General features: G+C 39.1%; 2 protein-coding genes and 1 long non-coding RNA gene across 12 annotated transcripts in view; 1 reads left to right on the top strand and 2 right to left on the bottom strand.

Annotated features, from left to right (window-relative positions):
• Positions 1–24,987, bottom strand: part of ARB2A (ARB2 cotranscriptional regulator A) — a 433,966-nt gene that overhangs the window by 124,275 nt on the left and 284,704 nt on the right. The window contains exon 10 of one of the 10 annotated variants that reach the window (XM_086717908.1): positions 20,642–21,450. The exons of 7 other annotated variants lie outside the window; for them this stretch is intronic. In XM_086717908.1, the coding sequence (XP_086574034.1) occupies positions 21,443–21,450 (8 nt within the window). In that variant the 3' untranslated portion in view covers positions 20,642–21,442. Of the gene's footprint in view, positions 1–20,641; positions 21,451–21,473; positions 21,698–24,987 lie in introns of those variants that run through there. 2 more of the 10 variants (XM_086717902.1, XM_086717896.1) reach the window with 2 other exon arrangements.
• Positions 4,470–11,369, bottom strand: POU5F2 (POU domain class 5, transcription factor 2). Its single transcript, XM_086717934.1, is given in 2 exon segments — positions 4,470–5,366; positions 5,368–11,369. Coding segments are annotated over 2 exon segments (1,014 nt in total). The 5' UTR covers positions 5,869–11,369; the 3' UTR covers positions 4,470–4,853.
• Positions 21,251–23,357, top strand: LOC147584272 (uncharacterized). The gene is made up of 2 exons (XR_015255046.1): positions 21,251–21,355; positions 22,807–23,357. It is a non-coding gene; the product is annotated as an uncharacterized LOC147584272 (long non-coding RNA).

The following is a 24,987-nucleotide window of genomic DNA, read 5'->3' as shown; positions in this document are numbered from 1 at the left end:
AAAGCATCTTATACACTGCCCTGGCCATTGCACCAACAACTAAAAGGAGTTCTACACCATACATCCTGGGGGGAAGAAGAAGACTAATTATTAAACAATGCAGTTACTCTTTTGGAGAAAAAGAAGAGATATAACAGGTTGTACAGTTTTAGAAACGAATATTGAATCCAAAATGTAGTGAATTCTCAGGAAGGCCTCAATTCTTCCTTTTCCAACCCTAGTCTTTGGCAGGCAGTCAGTAGCAGAGTCAACAGTAATAAGTGAAGTTGGTTGGTACTTCATCATTTTGTTGGAAACTGGGGGATGCAAGTCTAAAAAGCCCAAGTTCAATGCCAAAGTAGCTAATTTTGTCTGTAGCAGAATTCACAGCAGGGTTCCGAGCTAAAAGTGAGGTGGCAGGGCAGCAGCCCAACACACTGATGTGCTGCACTGTCTTCTGAAGATAGCCCCTGACGTAAACAACACAGTCTCTTCAAGATCGTCTGGTAACGTTTCTATTCACTGGTGTAACTGTGATTATGCTAATGCTTTGCGTTAAGGATTTTACTAGGTATAGGGGTAGATTCATTTCATGACAGTTCACCTTTCACCTGGGGCTGTAATCACAGGAACTGACCCTGCCTTCAAACCTAGAAGTCTATGGATCTTATTTATATTCATTTGGTTTCTTCATATACGACAAGCAAGGAGGATTCTACTGTGATAAAAACAGGATTTTGATACTTTGAAATGGTTTTTAAAATTGAAAAGTAAACATTCAGAAACATGAAGATGATTTGGGCTTATATTATATTCTAAATATGGGTTAACACCACTGAGGTATATAAACACACTGATTGTAATTGTAAATTACCATGTTGTGCAGGAAAACAGACATATGGCAGGTGTCTTCACTCACTAAGCTATACTACAGCTCTTTAACATTAATGGGCATCTGATTTAAAGGAAAAAACTAATTTTTAGCAATGTGTCTCTGATATATCCCAATACTCCTCCATTTAGAGAACTGCCTTTCTTTTTAAAGAAACTACAGATCTGACTAAAAATGAAAAGGCCAAATTTAATATTTTGAAATAAAATTGCCTTATAATTAAAAATTACCATTTTATAGATAAAAAAAGACTGGAAGAATGAATACTTTTAGGAACTCTAGATTTCCTAGCACCTTCCTTTAGAAATGTTTCTTAAATATTTTTATTGTATAATACATATAGCAGAACAATTTTATAAAATCACCAACGATAGTTACTTATGTATATATTTCTATATGTAACACACCTTTTCCTTAAAAAATAAAAAGTATCATAAAGCTTAATAAACTGTTTTGCCTCACTCAACAATCTATTCTGAATTTTGTGAAAACTGTAACTCTATAATACAATTTTTACCATATATGGTGGTCCTTTTGATTTACTTAGCCTTTGTTGAACATTTAGGGTGTTTCTAACTTTTTGTTGTTAAAAAAATGCTTTAATGACCACCCTCATCACTAAATTTTTGCACACACATACAATTTTTTTCTTATAAAAATTCATTAAAGTTGAAATGATTGTCCAAAGAAAAATCACATTTTAAAACTTCCCATATGAATTATCCAATAGCCTTTCATGAAGGTTGCCTCAATTCACACTCCCACAAAATGGAATAGTCAAATAATTGTTTGTTAGTTTTGTCTGTAACCACCACCATACTGTTTATTGTAGTTTCATAATATTTGGTAGGACAAGGACACCCTGACTCTCTTCTTCAAAATTTTATTTTCCTAAGTTTTATTCTTTCCATTTACAACCACCTTGTCAAGAAATACTCTCATATTCCACTAGGATTTTATTGGAGGGCATTGTAGTTTTCACTTTCAAAACACTGTTTTACATAGATAATACAATTTTGTACCCTAAAAAAAAATAGATTCTGCCAAGGAAACGAATACTGTTTAGTAAGCAAGACGATTTCTAGAAGAAAGCTATAAACAGAAGTGGCTACAATGAAAAATAAATCTCCTGATGTAGTTTTAGTATAATAGGCAAAGATGTATAGTATGTATACTTGAAAAATATGAAATTATAGAAAACATTTAGATGATATTTCAAGAACAATGTTTTGGAATAAGGGAGCATATCTTAACACTTCAAGTTTTCTTAGACAACAGATAGCAAAGATTCTAGGAACAAGAGAAATTGTTCTTTATGATAGGAAACAATAGATAGGAAAGATTCTAGGAACAAGAGAAATTGTTCTTTATGATAGGAAATTCATTAAAGTGTCAAAGACTGATTAAAGTATAAGAACAATAAAGGCAATAATTAATAGAGTATTTGGCTGAATTTGAAAGACTTATGTAAGAAGTGGTTCAGGTCCTCTATTCTACGCTGAGCTAGAGATATCCAGAATATACAGATTCAAAGAAAACCAGGAATTACCTGTTAGACTGGTATTGGGTCAAGGGAAAACTCTTGAGAGTAAGGTGGCCAAAGGGAATGTATTTCTAAAATTCTGAAACCGTAGATCTACAAAGAGCTACGTCTCCTTTGAGAATGTGATAAAAGCTATCATCACCATCTTTAAAGATGCACACATGTACAAACACACTATTCTGCCTGTACTGTAAAGGGGTTCGACGTCTTCAGGTTAAGAATACTTGCCTTGTCTAAAGAAAACATGAGATAAAGGAAACATTTGATAAAAGAAATATTTCGGAATGACGGTGAAGATCTTACTGAGTGGCTGGAATTCGTGTTTTTAATTGACATTAGGGGAAATCTGGTAAATACGGAGACTCTGGACTACTGTTTGACTTTTGCCTCTGCCAACCATTCCACTGAAAATGTTTTCACTCTAGTATCACTGACACCTTTGCTAGCGACATGGTATATCTGACTTGATTTTATGTTACTTTCATCTCTGTATATTTGATACTGTTCAGCACTGACACCACATTGTTGGTTTTCTCCCAATTCTAAGGGCAATTCAATTCTCAGTTTTGGGGGGTTTTATTATTAAGGTTTCTACCCATAATCTTAAATCTTTGAAAAACCTGAAATCCTTTAAAGATCAAAGTTTCCCTAAGGTCCAGCCTTTTCTCTTTACATAGTCAAGTCAAGAGGACCAGTGATGGAAAAATCGCATTTTAAGTTATGTGAAGGCTGATCAATGACACAACGTGGTGCTTGCCTAACCAGAGGTGCAGCAGCTGTGTGCAAGATGCAGCTGTGCAGGTGCTGATGCAGGTCCTTGGAGCTGTTCCCGAGATCAAAAGCCCATTACCAATTCTCCAAATATGCAGGGGCTACAGAATTCAAGAAGCAGCCTGGGTGAGAGAGAGCCTCCTCATATCTTTTAGGAGCTGAATGTTGACACAACCACAGTTGTTCATCCCAGCATTAAATACTACCTGGCCCTCTGCAGAAACATCTCCCTTTCAAGGCTGTCCAGAAGGGCTGTCTGGGAAAAGGAAGAAATGAGACTGGTGCTCTGTGACTTTTACTGGGAGATTCCAAGAATAAGTGATTAGTCATCTGTTGAATCTAAAGTTTGTCTCTATCTTCACAAACCTCTATGTATCATCAGTGTTTTATCTTCAAACACTGACAAGAGAAAAATATACATCGGGAGAAATCAGAGAAAACTAGAAAAAAGCAATTAATAGAAATAAAAGCTAAAAGTTAATTATAAAATAAAATAAAAACAGCAGTAAATAAGATAAACATTTTTACAAATACTTGGTCTTTGAAAATACCTATAGATAAATATTTTGTAAGAACTGATTAAGGGGAAAAAACGGAGAAAGAAAAAACTGACAAGATTAGTAATTAAGAAGACAAACTCATATATAATATTCAGTGATGGAACCAGAAAGCAATAAATATTACATGCAGGTATGTCTGTTTAGTATATGATGATCAAAATTTACCAATGTAGAAGGAGAAAACTAGAAAAGACCAATTTCGTAGGAGAGATTGGAAAAGTGGTATAAGATACACCATCACAAAAACCAGGAATGTTGACTCAACCATCACAGATATTCTCTAAGATGCATATCTGAGTTCAAAAGAAAGTAAGGAAAACAGCCAGGTAATAAACCAAATGGAGCTGAGAACCAGAGAAGTAAGCTGGAGCTGAGGCTGAGCAAGTGTTGTCCACCTTGCCAACCTCAGTAAGAAAGGGGTTCCAAACACAATGACCTGGGCAGGACTGTGGATAAACCAGTGCGATTCCATAAGGTGGAGATCTGGATTGAGACCTCCACCTGAAACTGAGCACTCTAAATGAAAAGGTGAATAGGAGGAAAAAAAAAAGCATCTTTCAAGAAAGGGAGGAGCACAAGAAAACACTTGTATTTCAGCATGGTCCCTTGGGTAGGTTTTGTATACTCTTTCTGTACCCAACCTCAAACCTTCCCCCAGAGGTTACTATTATCTTGGACTCTATGTTTATTTTTACATAAAGTTCTGCTTGGTTTTGATTAAAAAAAAAAAAAAAAAAGGTATACTGAAATAATCTTCTGTGTTTGAATTTTTCACCCAATGGTGTGTTTATAAGGAAAAAAATCCGATGTTTACTGATAATCACAAGGAATAACAGACACAAGTAATTTTCAATTAATAACAGAGAAAGAGAGAAACAAAATATCCTAAACCATATACGTAATGTACCTTAAAGTCAATGCTAGGTAAAAACACTGGAATAATAAACTTCAACTTCCCTCCCCTGAATTTCCTAAACAACTCCCAAACCATCCCTTAAGTATCAACCTCTTTAGACAGTTAATGGAGCTCTTAATGTTAACAGCCCTGAAATGAACCTCAGGCATCACCCATTTCCCCAGTTCAGCTCTGCCCAGAAGGGCAGGCCCCTCAGTTTGAAAGCCTGGAGTAGCCAAGAGGGGTGGCTGGGGCAGAGAGGTGGGTCCCCTCCACAGGGTAAGGGGTGAAGTGTATAAAATAGGGCTCTTCATAGCAGGGGGAACCAAAATGGGGCCCTGATGCCAGAGGAAAGCATACTGCCCCCCCTGGGAAAGGAGGCCACCCCCCTGCCCCCACATCCTCCTGTGGGGAGAAATCAATGGTTGGCTGACCACCCATCTTGTTCCGATTATAGAACCAAACTCGGACCAGTTCCTTCTGTAGCCGGAGCTGCCCAGCGATGCGGCTGATTTGCTGGGGTGTGGGCTTCGGGCACTGCAAGAAGAGTTTCTCCAGATAGTTTACGATGCGTCGCTCCCTGCTTTCCTGTCTTCGCTTCCGAGCCTGCTGCAGGATCATCTCTATTTTGCATACACCCATAAAGTTCTTGGTGTCCACTTCCTCCAGCCACATTTTCATCAGCAGTCCCAACTTCCACATGTTGGCGATGCTGAGCTGCTGGGCCCTCAAAGCGGCAGACGGTTGCCTGGCTAAGAACCTTTCCAAAGAGAGCCCCCACGGCGAACGCCACGTCGGCCTGTGAGTACCCCAGGGCCATTCTCTTTCGCCTCAGCTCCTTGGCCAGCTGCTCCATCTCTTTCTCTATGGCTGAGACGTCCTCTGGCAGTGCCAACCTTGGGATGCACTGCAGGACGATGTAGGGCCTGGGGAAGGTGCCCTCTGAGGGGCTCGGGAACCAGGCTCCCACCTTGCCAGTTCCGACCCCGGGCGTGCAGGGTGCCATCCCGCCCCAGAATTTGTATGGCAGGGGACCCAGGGGCATCTCCCACACCTCAGGGCCTGGGCTGACCCCCTGCTGGATTCCCGGCTGGACCATCAGCATGCTCGGAGCCGCCTGGGCGGTCAACCAGACCGGAGTGTCAACCCGCACCGGCACCGGTCCTCTGGGCCCGCCACTACCACTGCCTGGCAGTGGGGAGAAGTATGAGGGCCTGGGTCCCGCCATGGGGTAAGACGGCACCGGAGCAGGGAGTCTGGTAGGAACTGATGGTCCTCGAGGCTTCGGAACAGCCGCCAGCCTTGCCCTCGAGCCCCGCCCCCTAGTGGGCAGAGATGGAGGTGCAGGTGAGAGAAACTGAGGCCAGGGGTGTATTTGGGCCGGGGTGAGGAAATCTAGTAGACCTACCGGTAATCCCTTGGGTCTGCAGGATTAAACGAGTGGGTTTCCCACCCTGGTCTATGCTTCTAACTCCCTCCGTGGTATAGGTCTCTCTCTCTCTGGCTTTGTACTTTTAAGAGGTCTGGGATCTCAGTCACTGCCTCCATCCTCTCCCTGAAGGGAACCTAGGCATTTTCTAACAGCTCTTCAGAACTCCAGTATCGAATCCTTTTCCTCCACATTATCTGTGGAGGAATGACCCCTTTTGGCTTCACAAATATTTGTTGAACATCTATATACCAGGTATTGCTGGGACCATTCCTAAATTCATTAACCATCCCCTCACTGCTATCATTGTGGTCACAAGCACTGCCAATAGCCTTCCCTGCCCATCTTCAGTTCCTGTGCTCTAAGAAACCTAAGCATTCCTCCCTAAATTTCTTCTAGTGTCTGTCAGTTAACTGTCAGCTTCTACTCCCAGCCCTCACGCTTTGCCATTGTACTCTCTCACCGGGGCTGAGTTTCTTGACTAATTATTCATGTTTCCCCCCACCAGCCCCCCAGAGCCTTTGCTCTGCAGCCTACCTCAGCTTCCTGGTCCGGTTTCCACATACGACAGAGACTTATATGTTTCATCTTTCTCCCCCTCTGGAGACAGGTCTCAGAACAGGCCCGACCTGCTGTTCCCCACTGAAGATGCTCCCTTTAATACCTGCTTCACCAACATCAGGCTCCCCTATCCCTGGCCCCTTTCCCATCAGAGACCCAAGGACCTGAGAATATTTGTCCCTCCACCATGTCCCCATCTCAAGCATCCAGTACTAGGCTTTATGTGAAGACAGTTAAGGAAGGAGTGGGAGAAGATCTGACCTCAGGTTCAAAGCTTCCAAGGAAGAGCTTTGGGAAGGGAGAAGACAGTCACCTTGGCTGGACGATCCCAGCCTCTTACCCTTTCACTTTCTAACTGAACCATGATGTGGCTTTGCCCTATCGACATCTACTGAAATTGGCCTTCTTGAAGTTATTGCCAACCTTCCAAATGTCAAATCTGATGGCCTTTTAAAAATTCTCATCCTATTAAAATTCTCTGCAGTATCTGACAAGGTTGACTACTCTTCTTGCTCCTTCTTTTTAAATTTCCATGACATGCTGGTAAAAGCCAAATTTGTATTTCAGCCCTGACTCCTAATATCCAATTCTGTATTTCCCACTGCCCCAAATCAAATTCATTATTTGCATTCCTAAAACTGCCTCTCCTCCAGGGGTCCCTGAGTTGGCTGATGGCTTTATCACCCACTCAGTCACCCAAGCTTAGACCCAGAAACTGTTCTTGACCTTTCCCATTTCTTCCTCCCTCCCTCTCTTCCTTCTTTCCCAGCCTCCTACCACACTCTCCCTGCTTGCATTCCATCTTGCTCAGTGAGAATATCTCACTTTGCACTAAAGATGTTATACTTTTCACAACTATTATACCTTTACTCATGCTGGCCCTTCTGTCTGAAATGGCTTCCCTTTGCTTTTTGGTCTCATTCATTCAGGATTCTGCTCAAATATCATCTCATTAGAGGCCTTCTCTGACTATCCTATCTAAAATAGTAACCGTTATCACTCTCTGTTCCCCTTATTAAAGCTTTGTTTTGTGGTATTAATAGGCATCACTACCTAATATATAATTATTTGTCATATGCTTATTGTAGGTTTCTCTGCTGCAAAGAGAACAGGGACTTTGTCCAGTTCACTGCAGTGTCTATGGTGCCTACAACTGTGCCTGGCTCATAGAAGGTGCTCAGTAAACATTCCCTGAATAAATGAAGCATGCTCTATTTCCAGCCACCTTTAAGATGCAGTTTAGAAGTGGGGTGCCTGGGTGGCTCAGTTGGTTGAGCGTCCAACTTCGGCTCAAGTCATGATCTCGTGCTTGTGGGTTTGAGCCCTGCATCAGGCTCCATGCTGACAGCTCAGAGCCTAGAGCCTGCTTTGCATTCCGTGTCTCCTTCTCTCTCTGCCCCTCCCCTGCCCACGCTGTGTCTCTCTTTGTCTCTCAAAAAATAAAACATTAAAAAAAATTTAAGATGCAGTTTAGAAGTGACCTGATGGTGAAACCTGCTCTCGCGTAGAGTTAGTTCCTGCTTTTGTAGTGCTCCCCTTATTTGATATATGTATATTTTTATTATAACATTTATCAGTAATTTTTATTTTATGTCTCTCACCCTCCATCTAGAGTGTGAGGTACTTAAGGGCATGTAGGTGTTATAAAAGCCTGGAACATAATAGAACCCTGACTGATACACTGTTTAATAAGTGTTTGCTGAATGAGTGAATGAATTCTCACCTTTACAATTCTGAGAGTAAAGCACATTTAGTTCCAGAGTAACAACAAGAAACTCGACCCTCTCAGGAGCATCTCTATTCTTTCTCTCTTGTACTAGAACAAGGCCCTTAAACACGAGATTGGGGGTAGTAGTACCGTGAGACTAAATTTAACACAACACTACAGGTAACAAGGTCATAGATGTGACCTTGAAGCAATGGTAAAGGGAAAAAGAGTTGGGAAGTCAACTGCCATCTTTGTATGTGATTGCTGTCTGCATCTCAACTGTAGCCTCGGCTAGAATGTATGCTGGTAAAGAGCAAGGTCCTTGTCTGTCTAGTTCAATGCGAGATCCTCACCACCTGAAAGTGTATCTGGCACAGAGGAGGAAGCTAATCAATACCTCTTTAATGTTAAAGAAATGAATCGGTGTAGCATTAATGATGAGAAGACATCCATATTTGCTTTAAGTTAGGTTTCAAGATGACAGTCTACCAAAAATAGTTTACAAGATACAACATTTCACTTAAGAATAATTTTGCTGTTATCTTTCCAGGTATACACGCATGCTATTCCTTTTTCAAAATTACAAAGCAACCAGTGTCTGCTAAACAGAATGGAAAGTGGATCACAAAGAGGAATAAGAGACAGCAATTATATAAATTAAAACCCACATATTGAAACCAGCCCATTTGTAGGAGAGAACCACAGAGAAAAGGTTCATTAGTTGTCTAAAAACAATAGCTGGAGAAAAATATTTTTAGTGAACTGGAAAAAAAAAAGTGAATTCAAGTAAATTTGAGGAAAGATTATATTAAACGAATGAAAACATAGTAGCTAAAAACATTTCCTAAATGAAAAAGTAAAGCTATATTAACTTGATGGGTTTTAAAATTAACTTGGGTGCTTTCAATTAAGGCTTTCTCTGTACTTGGGCAGATTTCATCAGCCAACATGCCTATCTCCCGTTAATGCATGTGGGCCGCCGCAAATAAAAGCCCATATTCTTAAGAGAAGTCTTGACATCTCCATAAAAGTATATTTAATATGCTAGGGAAACGGAGTGATCAGGGGGAAAAAAACAACAAACAGGGGCATATTTGGTTGGAAGAGAAAACAGAGAGCAGAAGAAGGCAGGTGATGGGTATGCCCAAGACAACCAGCAGTGCTTGGGCTGGGGTGCTTGAAAGGCTAATCCATCACCTTCAACAAATACAGAGACCTCTTAGTGAGTGATTAGATTACAATGTACGAAGCGGGCCAGTCTTATCCATAGGGAATTACAAAGTAAGGATAAGAAACACATGGTCCCAGGCTCCTGTGTATTTATAATCTAAATGGGGAAGAAGAAAAACTGTCAGGAGAACAGGACAGCTACATTTGCTCAAAGAGAAGTTAACCATTTTCTATTATTAGGATCTTGGGAGTTAAGAGAAGTTGGTTTTTAAGCAGAAATGCACAAAGCACCAGGATTTGTATTATTAGGCTCTCCGTAAGTATTCTCTATTCTAAGACAGCAAAACCGGCTGCCAAGATCCACTAATGGTAAGAAGCAGGAAATTGTGGAGGCAAAGTTAATAATAAACATTCTTATAGGGCTTGCTTCAAGTTTCATCCCTTTGGGAAGTTTTGCCCATACACTGGGGACCACAGTGGTCTCCCTTGGCCCCGAACTTACTGCATTTCCACTTAGATAAATTGGCAGCCTTAAAAGTTAGCTGGAGTTTCATGTCTTACCTCCCCACCTAGGAGATATGATATCTCCTATGGACATTATAGACACCATTCTTTTTGTACTTATGGGCCAAAGCATGTGCTAATGCATGAGCTATCCACAGTGTTCTCAGTATGGTATGTGCATAAAGACACCTGGATGTGAAGGAGATCCGGCTTTCACTCACACTATCCTGTTGATCAGTTATCTTATTGGCTAGGAAGGTGATCTTCGCTTCCTCATCTCTCCAAATAACACCTCTCCCAAAGCTGCTCATGCTCCAGACAGAGGAGAGGGCTTTGTTCAAGAATATATGAGAAACGTCATTTCTCTAGCAGAGGAACAAAACCAAAACAAAACAAACATTTTGAATGTAATTAAATCAACAGAGTAGACTGGGAGATCTAAGAATGATGAACAAGTCAGGCAGAGAGGGTAAGGCAGATTGGATGGTGCTATTTTCAGAGTTTCCTCCACTCGGCAGGTGTCCTAATAACCTAGCACTGACCATGCATCAGGGTGTAAAGGCACTGTTCACCTGAAGGGCAGGTGTAGGTCCCCAAGAACCACATTAGTCAAGGAGCAGGACAAAAGGCAAAGGTAGGAGACAAGATCCAAGCACTCGGAGGTTTGTTTCTCTCTGGGTCTAGGAAGTAAAGTCAGGCATCCAGGAAAACTATGGCAACTGAGGATAGTAAGGAAAGATGCCTCGCAACTTCCAGTGAGAGAGTCAACACCACACCTTACAACAATTTAGTTCATTGAAAACTACCTCAAAATACATGGAAATGATTAAACCGTTAAACCTTTGTGTGGATTTTTAAGTAAAAAAGTGCATTAAGACAAAGTGAGGCATCAAAGATAAATTAAGCAATTAAGACATAAGTGTACCTGCAGGTAAAGTGCACAGAATAATACTGAAGTTGTGAGGCACCTGAGTGGCTTAGTCAGTTTTGCGTCTGGCTCAGGTCATGATTTCACCGTTTGTGGGAGCCCCGCATTAGGCTCTGTGCTGACAGCTCAGAGCCTGGAGTCTGCTTTGGATTCTCTCTCTCTCTCTCTCTCTCTCTCTGCCCCTCCCCTGCTTGTACTCTCTCTCTGTCTCTCAAAAATAAATAAACGTTAAAAAATAAAAAATGTTGGGGCGCCTGGGTGGCGCAGTCGGTTAAGCGTCCGACTTCAGCCAGGTCACGATCTCGCAGTCCGTGAGTTTGAGCCCCGCGTCGGGCTCTGGGCTGATGGCTCAGAGCCTGGAGCCTGTTTCCGATTCTGTGTCTCCCTCTCTCTCTGCCCCTCCCCCGTTCATGCTCTGTCTCTCTCTGTCCCAAAAAATAAATAAATGTTGAAAAAAAAATTTTTTTTAAAAATGTTAAAAAAGAAATAAATGTGTAAAATAGATTAATAGCACTGTTCGGCACAGGAGAGAGTAGAAGACAAGAACAGGGCGAAAGGACAGCTACTGATGGCCAAACGCTTTACTCATAAAATATGTAGAGAAAAACTAGAATGTAGTAGGACTACCGACATAGAATCTCTTCATTATCTTACTTTCAGATTCAGATTATGAAGGGCTTTTTTTGTTGTTGTTGTTACTTCTTTTTGTTATTAAAAACAAAATGACTCTGCTGTGATATAATTGCTGCTTAGAAGTAAAAGTTCATGACACAGATGTAAAACAACCACATAGCCAGAGGCTACAGAGTGGTTTTGCGTATATGGGGAAAAATCCTTCCGTTATATTTTGTAGAGCTGCAGTGTTCATGAACTATGAACTTCCTGTGCTATAAAATAATATTAAATATAAAAACTCTACAGCCTTCACCAGAAGCCTCAAAGAATTTTAAATGTCTATCTATATAAGGCAGGAAGAGCAACTGAGCTGAGCAGGGCTGAGTTGAAAGGCACTCTGGTGATGAGTCAGGTATATTCACAGATAGTCACAGATAGATAAAGTGTAAAGGTTCTTGTTATGTCAAGTGGGATTTAAACAAACTTTTTAGCTGAGTTTGCCCTTGTTACACAAGAAAAGCTTTAAGGATGTTCTTGCATTGATTAGTCTAGTCACTGTTCTTCTGCATTCAAATTTGTACTCTCCTTACACTGTAGAGCAAGAGACACACAACTTGTTTAATGAAAAATATTCCATTATATTGAGTAGTAAAATACACCTAACAGAAATGACAACTTATGACCAATGAAGCCAGTAATTCAGGAGGTGACATGGCCTCAGAGAAGTAAATGAGAAGTAGAGGAGAATTTCTGTTTATAGGAGATAATTCTTTTAGGCACTGTATTTTTTTTTTTTCTTTGTTAAAGAAATTCCAAATTAATTGATCTTGGTGCCATTACCATCGCAATATTTGGAGTCTCTGAATTTCCCTGGAATCTCCTTAGGAAACTATGAACTAAAGCAGACCTAACAGAGACACTTATATCTTTTCTGGAAAAATGAACACTTATGTTCAGTAACATGAAATGCAGTAACGACCACGGAAAAGAGGTAGTACCAGACTTAAAATTTTAAGTTCCAACACAGTAACTCTATCTAAATATATAAATTAAAAACTCCTTTTAGCATTTTAAACCCGACAAAGTCCCTGGTTTCAGACAGTGAGGTAGTAAGTCGAGTTATTACCTGAATCCTCCTCAAAGTCATCTCACTATGATTCCAAAGGTCTTAAAGAGAACCAACCAGGCTATCAACGTCTCTTCTGAGCAGAACACTCATGCCCAAACCCACATTTATTTCTCTAGAGTTTACTGCAGCTCTCAGTAGCCTGTTCTCCATTCTAGGTGTGTGCACATAATATCAGGCAGATGAAGGTTTCATCTTCTGAAAGCCTCAGAACTCTAGGAAGCAATTATGTCAAAGCAGCTATGTGTGAATGGAGAACTGAAAGCAAGATTTCAATTATCATTATGTATTTAATGAAAATTTAACGGTTTTTTGGAATGTCCAACTCTACATTCACATGGCTCCAGAAGTATAAAAAGGTATATAGTGAAAATGCACAGCATTTATTTTTAATTTTTATTTTGTTGCCAATCATGGCATCATTTCCAAGTGTTAACTTGGTTAACTTCCAGCTAGAATTTTACATTTTGCTTACACAGAATTTCTTGTAATAATTTAAATTCAAGAAAGACATTTGTCTTCTATGATTGACAGGAATGTAGATGAAACATAAGGAAGAAACCAATGAATTTAAAGAAGTTTCTCACAGGGATATGTTCTAGGGCAGGTGTCATTCTGAAAGAAAAACAATTTATTAAAGAACCAAGCGTCTTTCAGGGAGTGTGGAAGAACAGGACATTAGCAAGAAGAATGAAAGGGAAAAGGGTCAGCGTGGAATTTTAGTAGATTAAGGACAATGAAGAAATGAGGTTGAATACTAAAGAACAGGCAAACTGAGGATAAATACTGTATTTCAAGAGAAGACGCATGGGGAGGCTCTAAGAGTTAACGCTGTGAAAAGACATGACTGGAATCAGGACTTAGTCTAGAAAACACAAAGATACAAGCAGGAGAGAAAGGACAGAAATTTTTTAATTCTCAATATTGAAAAAAACTGAACAATTTCTCTAAAACTGTAGAACTTGACTTGCTGGATAAAACAATTTCTAATAATAATAACTATAGGAAGTCCTTGCTCTGCACAGTATAAAATGACTATAAAAAATGACCATGTAAGTTGAAACCATGCACAGTTATCATGACAATCAATGGGAAAAACTATGGTTGTTCCATGACCTTAAAAAAATTTTTTTTTTTTGTCAAAACATAAAAATCCACCTGTGGCCAGCAAAAAGCAAGTAGGGGAATTAAAAAAAATGGTAAAAACAACTGTATTTAGTACACTGTAATTTAAAGCATTAGAAACAGAGGCACCTGGGTGGCTCAGTCAGTTAAGCGTCTGACCTCAGCTTAGGTCATGATCTTGCAGTACGTGAGTTAGGGCCCCACATCAGGTTCTGTGCTGACAGTGCAGAGCATGGAGCCTGCTTTGGATTCTGTGTCCCCTCCTCTACTTGTGCTCTGTCTCGCTCTCTCAAAAATAAATAAATGTTAAAAAGAATTTAAAACATTAGAAACACTGAGAATGAAAATGTTCTATTTCTTGGTAAAAAACTTACCAAAGTTGTTTGAACAGTGCTTCCCTTCTCCTCATAGAACTTATGATAGAGTTCAAGCAAATCTTTTCTATGCCTTGGCTAATTTTCATACTCCTAAGTTTGGATCAGCTTCCAGCATTTTATCCTTCGCACTTCCAATGTCGTGAAATACCTCTGAGCATTCATTTCATGTGGAGTGTTTTTTGCTAGCGTCACTCTCTCCGGGACATCTTCATCTTTTTCGTCACAAACACTTTACAATTTTACTTCCTGCATTCCATTTCTTTGCTGCACTTTCATCTTTGTTGGCCAGGTCTCTTTTGGTCATCTATTTTTATAAAATGGAAGATAGCGCTATCTGTGCATAAACTGAATAACAGATATGCAGTGGCCAGTGAAAAATTAGAAAGAAGTGATGTGACTGGCTGCTGATCACGATGTGCTTCTGTTATTTACATAGAGATTTGTACTGAATGCAATCATCCCCAGTTAATACATTGGGGTAACTGAAATGTGAACCTTGTTTTTTTTGTGTGTGTGTGTAGGGGGGGAGAATTTGGCGTTATTTAACTAAACTATGGTAACTGAAATTTGGGTATTTGGGACCATGCAAAGTGAAGAATGACTACATTTACTGAGCCTCAACTATATGCCAGGAATTTTAACAGTCCTATATGGATGGTTTCACTTAATTCTGACCATAACCCGATGAGATGGTACTAGTGTTATCCCTATTTAATAGGCAGTGTGATTATAAATCTTCATCTGATCATATTATACAATTAATTCTCCTACATATTTGGGAGAATACAAACTACCCACAGTCATGACAAATCCAAAGCTTTTACTCATAAGTGGTGACTTACTACCATTAAAGAGTTTGAAATGACAAGTAATATATTCATTTGAAACAGGTATCTGAAGTAAAAAGTCAGGATCTCACAATAGCATGGAAGGAAGGTGGACAGTTTCAGAAGATGCGCTAACTCTTACGTGGCAGTGGGGTACCAGTCAATAAAGGAGGATGTCAGGGAACTAAGAATTACTCTTGGGTCCTGAAGGAGTTTACCATATGTCCTTAGCTTTCCTCCCCACTCCATATATTTCAATGAACGCTCTCTATTTAGGAACAAAGAGAATCTTTGCAATAAACAGAAGACTTTTTGCTAGGAGACCACAAACTCCTTGAGGGGCAAGAGGCACATCTATCAATCTTTACACTGTTAGTCTAGACTAGTGCCTAGTACATATTAAGTGCTCAATAAATCTTTATGGAATTAAGGAACACATATTTACAGTTAGTTTCTTGCCTCAAAACAACCAAGAATAACTCAAGTTTGTGGAAAGACAGGAAGTTAGACTCTAATCTTAGGGGAAACTAATTAATTAGAAATTATTAATTGGTAAAAATAACTAGATTTGGGTTTTCTGAAATTTGGGCTTTGCCACATATGTTGATTTTATATGCTTGATGTTATTTCTAAAGAAAAGCAAAACGAAGTAACTCTGAGAGACTGTTCTTCCATATTGGTGCTGCAAAAATTGGAACTACAATGGTTATAGAAGACTGTACTTTCACTATAAAATTCAAACTGCATATCATCTAATTCCACAAGTAGCTTTCCCACCATTTCTCACTAATGTTTCTCAAATATTGGTTATGTTTATTTTTAAATTTTTTTTTAAAGTTTATTTATTTTTGAGAGACAGAGGGAGACAGAGCACAGAGGAGGGGCAGAGAGAGAGGGAGACACAGAATCCAAAGCAGGCTCCAGGTTCTGAGTTGTCAGCGCACAGCCCAACATGGGGCTCCAACCCATGAACCGTGAGATCATGCCCTGAGCTGAAGTCAGATGCTTACCTGACTGAGCCACCCAGGTGCCCCACATATTGGTTATATTTAATCACTTGTATTTGTGGCCTTAAGTCAACCATCTCTTTTTCAAAGCTTAATCATTTTCCTTGTGGAAACTAAGCAGGAAAGGTATGGCTACTTTGCCACATAAATTAAAATGGGAAGAAACACTAAAATTTTTTGAAGGCAATTTACTAAAAGGAAATAAAAGTAAAAATCTGAAATAATTCATATTTGCTTTCTAAACATACCTCAAGTATTTGCTAAAACTAGAAGAATCTCTAAGCCAATACTGAATTTAGTCGATTATTAGCAATTTTTAATTTAAGGTCTCTTACAAGAGTCTCATATATAGAGATCTTTGCTATACAAAGTTTAAAATGATGTTTATGTTTCTTTGCCCAAATTTTCAACAAGTAACTTCTAAGTATTTTAGAAATTAAGAAATTATGTAATACAACTGAATTCTGTCAAGGATTGTGTGTGTCATGAGATTATTCAAAATATCTATACACTAGCTGGCATAAAATTTCTTTATTTATTGGCATAACATATTGAATACTTGGGGTGAGATCCGTATGAGTGAAGGGATATTAATAAACAATATGGACAGAAATTCCATACCAATTCTCAAGGAATATTTAGACATCATGTATCTGTTAAATCAATTCTAGTACCTAAAAACTAAACTCACTCATCAAAAACAAACTCACTCATCTCAAAATTTATCATTAAATAGAACTATTTTCCTCTAAAAAAGGGCTATCTTTTTAAAAATATGATGAAACAAAAACTTAAAAAAATACTATGACTTCTTTTAAAGTACTGATAACGAACTTAGAACATCTTGGTATTTTATACACTGAAAATATCTGGCCTGCCTATGGTACCAAATGTTCACTTTGAATTTTCACCTTGGTACTAATGAATTTATATTTTAGATGTTTCTGATCACTTTTAGAAAGCAATACAGTTTTTCTGAAGAGTTCTGTGTTCCGGGTAATTTTGTCAGCAGATTTGTCACTGGTGACTTGATGTCCGTCTCTGACAAGACACACAGAGCGGGCAGGGTGGGTGCAGATGGAAGCAGACACAGAATGTGTGGCTAAGGGCAGAGACCTTGTGGCTTGAGGGAGGCACAAAGTGCACAAAGAGGAGTGACGGGCCGTGGACCCAGGCAAACCACACAGGTCAGGCAGGGAGGGGCGGGCAGAGACGGTGGGCTGGGGGAGATGTGATGCCACAGGCTGCAGACAGAGACTCTAGGTGGGGGGACTGAAGCCAGGGAGACACAGAAGCCAAAAACTGTAAGGAAAGCATCAGACACAGAGACTAAGCCAGATGAGAGACAGAGAGTCAGAGGTCAGAATACAGACACAGAGGGAACCATCAAGAGCAGTGACCCAGACCAAAGTGACAGAGGGAAGGAGAAATAGAGGACAAGTGAAGCACAGACAGCCATGGGAAGGGAGAGCAATACTTAATATATGGTACGAAGGGTGAACATTTCTGTCTTAGGTACTATTGGCACTGACTTACTTTTCCAACAATCAGGGACACAGCATTAAGAGCCATGAGATAGTGCTATCGGGACAGTAAATGTAATCGCTCTTACAAATTAACTCAAAATGTATAATTTTCAAGTACAAATACAAATTCATATTATTTGGTTATTTATCCTAAAGCATTCCAAAAATAGTTTAATTTTTTTTATCTTTAAAAGGAAGAGTTAGCTCAGTAAAAGGAGAGTTGTCACCTTTACTGCCAAATTCTTTGAAGGATTTCTCGCAAATTGGTTCAGAAAGCTGTAAAAAACATGGTGGCTATTTTTAATTTTTTTTTAAGTGAGATTTTTGAAGTGCAACTAGTTATATTCTCTGTGATTACTGGAAAACTGAATGAATAAAAAGCAGAGGAAAATATTGGATCTGATTAAGTATATATAATCAGGGAAAATACTAGTGATCTACATAAATATCACATATTTAGATAGGTTATTCTAAATGATTCTCTAATCAGTTATTTCCCCAGAATTCCTGATGCTAGCTAATTATAATGAATGATTCACTGAAAACACAAGAATTTCTGGTGGTCAACTTTTAGAATACTCATCCCTTACATTAACTAATAATTATAAGGTAGCATAGAACAATGAATAGGGAAACTAACTGATGAGTAACAGCTACGAGGCCAATTCTACAGTAATGAACAAAAACTGCCTGAAAAGTGCTATTTAGTCAATGAAAACATCACTTAAAAGGATTAGAATGTATATCCTTTGAATGGGAAGAGGAATGCTACAGTTCTTGAGCAGTACACATAGTCAAATAGTGGTACAGCATCATAGATGAGAATATGCCTTGAATTTTAAGTTCTGTTTACAAGGCAAGTATAGATTTTCAATTACCTAATTAATTTGAGCTGTGTCTAAAAACATATTAGACAACTCAACTTGTCTACACATTCTGAATGACACCACATCTAGAAGCAATTACTGTTGATTTTTCATTGCTATCTTTAGAAGCAAGTGATTATTCACTAACAAAGAAGAGATACAACTCTTTCATGTCATTTCCTAAAGATATGTTTTCAGCTGTAAACTGAAGTAAATATTTAGCAAATACTCAGTAAGTTCAGTCACTGTAAAGAGTTAATCTGGACTATTCAAGCAAAGTAAAATTAGGGTTATGTTAGCAGGTTTTCTACAATTCAAATATACCTAGAAATTACTAATTTTCCACTTTCAGTTCTGGAGGGGGAATGGGGCTTGACAGGCATGTGTCATCAACAGCCTCCTTCTACATCCAGAACCAAGATGAGGTCATCTAAATATAGTAAGTTTTCAAGTTTAATTCTTAACCCCTAAGACATCTACTATGGTTCTCTTTTTTCCTTTTTCTTTTTTTAATATTTATGCTATTATCCTTCCAATTTTGAGGTGCCCTGATTTATATCAAGTGTTCTAGATAAAATGAAATATTAGAGAAAGGCCTGTCTCAAGCTATGACAGACAAGGACAAGGAAAAATGAGATGGATACAAGTTCTGGGAGGAAATAAGTTGACAGGCATCACATCTCTAGACTACACAGCTTTAGTGAATCTAGCTTCAGGTATTTCCTTCACAGTAGGTGGAAAAATGAAGCTGTGAGGAGGCAGAGCCTGCCATCCTTGTGAACCTGGTGCAGAGTGACCACAGGTGTGTCAAAATACTGATCCTTTTACCCTGCAGGTCTCCTGGAAGTGGCTCTGTCCCTTCACCCCTGGACATAAGCAACCTTGCCTGTGAAAACCAGGGCACCATATAAATGTTACACTTTTCTATATGTGTAGCTCAAGGAAGAGTGGAGTACCTTAATAACTTGCTCATTCCTATGCTTTATGGTTACCAGAAATCTTAGAGAACTCATAAAATAGATCTGATGAGAAGTTGAGGTTTTCAAGGACCCAGAACAAGAGAATGCTGGGAGGGAATAAGGGTACAGAATTTTGAGCTCAGTAGGTAGCCTGGAATTTAGGAAGGATCTCTAAAGTCAGATGGGAAAGTACTGTCTTTATCAGTGGGAAGTGGCTGGAGCGCAGGACTAGAAGGAATGTCCCAGAAATGTCATCTTCTCAGTGAGGCCTTCTCTGGCCTCCACCTCCACATACTTCAAGTCCTCTCTTCCTGCTTTATATTTCTCCTACCAATTGCCACTATCTAGCATGCTACATGTTTTCCTCATTTATCTTGTTCACTATTTGTCTCCCCTACTAGAATGCAAGCTCTGTAAGGGACCTTTATTTGTTGTAATTCATTGCTACCCCCTTGGCACCTGGAACAACGTCTAGACTGCAGTAAATGTTTGCTGAATGAAGGTGTGCCGACTGAACACACACACCCAGAGAGGCACGTAGGGAGCACAGTTGCTTTCATCCTGTATTTTCTATCTTTCTGTGACTCTGGTTTCTGTGAAATATTTTGTGACCCTTATCAGTGTCACAGAGCACAAACGAAAATATGAACAACTAAGTTATTTGTTGTTTAAGATTAAGAATTAAAGACGGGAAAGGAAGGGACAATATGTCTGCAAATGCTTTTTCATTCCCATATGATTAAAATAATAATAGTTTTAAAATGATAGCCTTAAATTCTAAAATGACGAATGAGAATATACAGTACCACATTAGGTTTTTACAGGGCTTTCTTTCTGATGAACTCAAAATGTCCCTCCGGATACTACACAAATTATTCTTACAACATTTCTACAAGATAAGTGAGGTGGATACTTGCTGTTGCCATTTCATAACAGACATACAAACAACAAGAATGTGGGCTATACAATAAACGATAAACATAGGTCCTACTAACCTGTTATGTAATTTCTTGAATAACAGTGTTTTTAACTGGCTGATTTTACTAGTAGGAAACACCACTAATAGGGGTGGGGCAAATAGTCTGTTGACAGATATTCAAGACCCTTCAAATATTCACCATTCCCTATATGGTAAGTGAAAAGTCAGACTTCATTTTAAGTATAAGGTACAACACTGCCAACTTCTAAGTGTGGAGTTGTCAAGTGTAATATTTGTTTTCAAAAGAAAAATAAAAACAACATGACTGTACTGATAATAATGACCATGGATGTGTTAAATACAACTTAAAAATTTTATTGTACCTGTTTTTAAAATACATATATATTCACAGATAAATAACAGTGATAAAATGAATCTAATATGAACAACAGATCTATTTTTTTGTAAAGGGAAACATATTCAGCAATGAAGGAAAAATACCGTCTTAAATGAGTATGTATTTTTACAGGCAATTTCACTGTGATGACCACAGACTTTAGTCAAACAATAAAAACAATATCGCTTAAGAAAAACTTTATAAATTAGAAAGATGAGGGAAAAAAAGACTTCACTAAATTGAATGCAGAGTCTAGATATCCACTATTAACTTGGGCTTGGAGAATTTGAGGTGTTTCCAAGGTACAGCAACAAGCTTTGGTTATTTCCATTTGAACTTCCTGCCGTCCCTCAAGTGCCATCACCTCCATCAAGTAGGCCATAGAATAGTTTCATCCTCTCTTGCCCTTAAGTGATTTCCTCCTCCAGCTCCTCTATATTTTGGTAATGTTTTCATTATCCCAGTTACTTCTCATTCTAGCTTACTGTTGTCTTCTCCCTCTCACTGAGCCTCCACGTGCAATCTATTTGCCAACAGGGAGTGCAGATTCTTCCCGAGTCATATTTGTCATCTCTCTCCTTTCCTGTCTGTTCCAATTGCCACCAATCCAGTTCACCCCATCTGCCTCTACTAGCGTTATCGTCATGGCCAGCTGAGTCTGCTGCCTCCAGGTTCGTGCTTCTTTCTTTTATCCATTTATTAAATTAATCTTCTTCAAAATCCCATTTTGATCATGTCATACCACTTGTTCAACATTTTTAAAGAACTCTTTGAGAGAAATCACTGATTTTGATTGAAAAACTGTTCAGTTTTTATAAGTACGTGTGGAAAATGCTGGGGGTTTGGCCCTCTTTTCTCATGATGCCAGTTTCAAAGGGAGGAATCTACCACTAGCAGAGGTCCAGGAAACAGTTCTTTTTAATTTTTTTTTTTTTTTTTTTATTTTGGGGGGAGAAAAGATAGTCATGATAAGCTATTGTTTACTGCTATGCCCCCAACTTCCAGAATAGTACCTGGAATATAATAAGTGATAGAAAAACATTTGAGGAATAGATAGATATATGCTGGGGAGTGAACATGAAATCTCCTTCTGATTTAAGCCAAATTTTTTGGAATAAAAACCCAAAGGGAATAGAAAAGTTACAGGGAGCAGCAAATTCTGTCCTAAGAAAAATAAGAGCTACATAGTGAGAAGACTTAGTGATCAAATGATATAGTGTGCAAATGTGATAAAGAAGAAACTTAACATCTTTTCTCTGATACATTGTACAGCAAAGTCTAATGAGGCAGTCAGGGAACAAGGCTAGGAGTGAATTATCTTCAATGAACTTTTTACTGCCTTTTTAGAAAGCTGCTCTTAAATCCTACGATATCAGAGCAGGATGAGCCTTATAAGGCTTCAGCCCCCAAAAAGCTTCTGGTGGTTTCTACATAGGCTTGAGCGGTCACCAGAGGTGCAGTTTAAATCTGTTGTATAAATTACTTACTCCTGAAGAAGAATTAACCCCAAAACTGGGCAGCCTAAAACGATACACATTGAGCACACACAGCTTCTGTGGGTTAGGAATCTGAGTGTGGCTTAGCTGAGTAGCTGGCATAGGGTCTCACCATAATCAGAGTTGGCTGTATCTCAAGGCTGATCTGTGAGAGAATCCTTTTCCAAGGTCACACACCTGGCTGAGGGCAGGCCTCAGGTACTCACTGACTCCTGGCCAGAGCCACCAATTCTTTTCCACATGGGCCTCTGCACAGAGCTACTCACAATACAGCAGTTGGCTTCCATCAGAGAGATCCAAGTCAGAGGACAAGAAAGAGCCTTAGCCAAGTCAGAGGACAAGAAAGACCCACATTCACTGGTCTTACCATATTCCCTGTTATCCCTTAAGCAGCAGGCTTCATAAAATGGTGACTAGGTTACAGTGCCTGTTAGGTGACAACACCTCGTGGGGCTGAGAATACATTGGTATTCTAGGGTGTGGTACATACCCTAAATCAGCATTTAATTCATGTGATAATTCTCCCAGATCTGGGAATGAAGGGATGGAAATGGGACTGGTTTCTCTTGTTATTACCCTCAGTGACCTACTAACAAAACTGTGTCTCCTCATTTCTATGATTTCAGGCTCTGCTGATCTAAAGGTCTTAGTTCCACAGAGAGGAATGCTTCTATTGAGTGACACAACAATGATTCCATTGAACTGGAAGCTGAGACTGTCATCTTGCCACTATGGGCTCCTTACACCACTGAATTAACAAGGAATGGAAGAGTATTACTATATTGGCTGGGGTGATTGATCCTGATTACTAAGGGATAACCAAGTTGCTACTACACAATGGGGATAAAGAGGAGTGTGTCTGCAATACAGCAAACCATCTAGGACACCCGTTAGTATTTCCTGTGATGAATGTCAACAGAAATCTACAACCATCTAATTCAGGCAGGATACCTAATGGCCCGGCTGTTTCCAATGAAGGTATGGGTCAGCCGATCAGGCAAGGAACCATGACCAGTTGAGGTGCTTGTTAAGAACAAAGGGAACGTGGAATGAAGGTAGTTTTAAATACCAGCTATAGCTACAGGGCCAGTTACAAAAATGAGGAATGTAATAACTATGGGTATTTCTTTCTTATTTTGATTTGAACACACATATTAAACATTTTTGTTTTCCTCTCTTATTTCTTTATCATTTCATGTAAGATGTGTCGGCATAATTAGCTTTATCTCTCAGTATTTAAATTACAGGATACAAAAGGTAAGAAGAGTGGACATCAGCCAAAGACAATAAAAGAACTTTGTATCCTTTCCTGAGGAAAGGGGTTGTGTGTTTTCGTTCGTACATGGGATAATTGTATCACATCAGGTGCAAGCGTGACTTTGTTAATGTCTACAATTATTTGCAGATTAAGTTTGGTTTAAGAAGATGTGGATAACTGCCAAGGTGACAAGGGGTGAATGTGGAGGTTCTGTAATGTGTCAGTTTAGCTACACTGAACTATGTTTCCCAGAACTATGTTTCAAATTGTGTGTTTCTGGTTAGGATGCTACAGAAAGGAAATTTCTGTGGGACGTTTGGAGGGCTGAAGTCAAGCGGCAGCCATTTCTAGCTCATGTGTGTTGTAGTTCATCTGCTAGCTCAAGCACCGGCATGAGTGGCCAGAAGTGCACCTGTTCCACCCTCACTGAATTCCCCTTCAGCATCCCTGATGCCTGGGCCAGGTGTGTGTGTGTGTGTGTGTGTGTGTGTGTGGATAGGACACTGCTTTCTATAGGACACCCACACCACCAAGGACAGAAGCAAAAAGAACTAACATGAGCTTATGTCCATCCTCATGGGCTCCAGTTCATGCTTATGGGGGTCTCATTCTTGCTCTCCATCACTTTACATCCATCTCCCTTTCATAAAGGGCTGCTCTGTGGTCTCAAGCTCCAGCATGGATGCAAAGTCGACATTCTTACAGAGCTTAACCAGCTCTGGTCAAATCCCAGGTCAAATCCTTTTAACAAATCCTTTACTATATATAGTCAATCCTCATTATTTGTGGATTCCACATTTGTGAATTCACCTACTTACTAAAATTTATTTAAAACCCCCAAATTGATGCTCATGTGCAGAGTGGTGAAAAATGTGAGTTGCCTAGCTTGCATTCCTAACTAAGGTCAAATAAGGCCATGCTTAACTTTCTGGTTTCAGTTCTCTTGTTTCAGTGTCCTTTCCACAGACTATTTAGTGCCATGTTTTTCACATTTTTGTGTTTTTTTTTTTTTTTGGCAATTTCACTGGCTGAAATGGCCTCCAAGGATAGCACTGAAGTATTGTCTAGTGTTTCTAACCACTAAGCCCTAGTGTTCCTAAGAAGACCGTGATGTGTCTTATGGAGAAAATTAATGTGTTAGAGAAGCTGCATTCAGGTACGAGTTACAGTGTTGATGGCTGTGAGTTCAACGTTAGAGAACTCAACAATATTTATTAAATAAGGTGTCTTTAAATAGAAACATTCATAAAGCAAGGTTATACATTGGTTAATAAAAATGTTGTGGCCAGAAGCTTGTAGGAACCTAATCTTGTATTTCCCCAGGATTCACTAATTCAGCATTCTCAGCGACTTTATAGAACATAACTACTGATAATAAAGAAAGTTAATTATATAATATATATATATATCATACATGTATATGAATGTATTATATATACTATAATATATAACATATACACTGTATAATATATATAAATACACACATATACATATTATATAGATATATTGTAGCATATATATCTCCTGTTTCTCTGATTGAACCTTGACT

This window comes from Puma concolor, chromosome A1 (genome assembly GCF_028749965.1).
Source record: "Puma concolor isolate L17-30 chromosome A1, mPumCon1.1.hap2, whole genome shotgun sequence".
In the NCBI taxonomy this organism is placed as follows: domain Eukaryota; kingdom Metazoa; phylum Chordata; class Mammalia; order Carnivora; family Felidae; genus Puma; species Puma concolor.
Note: the sequence above shows the minus strand (reverse complement) of the source record. Positions and strands in the feature narration are given on the sequence as shown.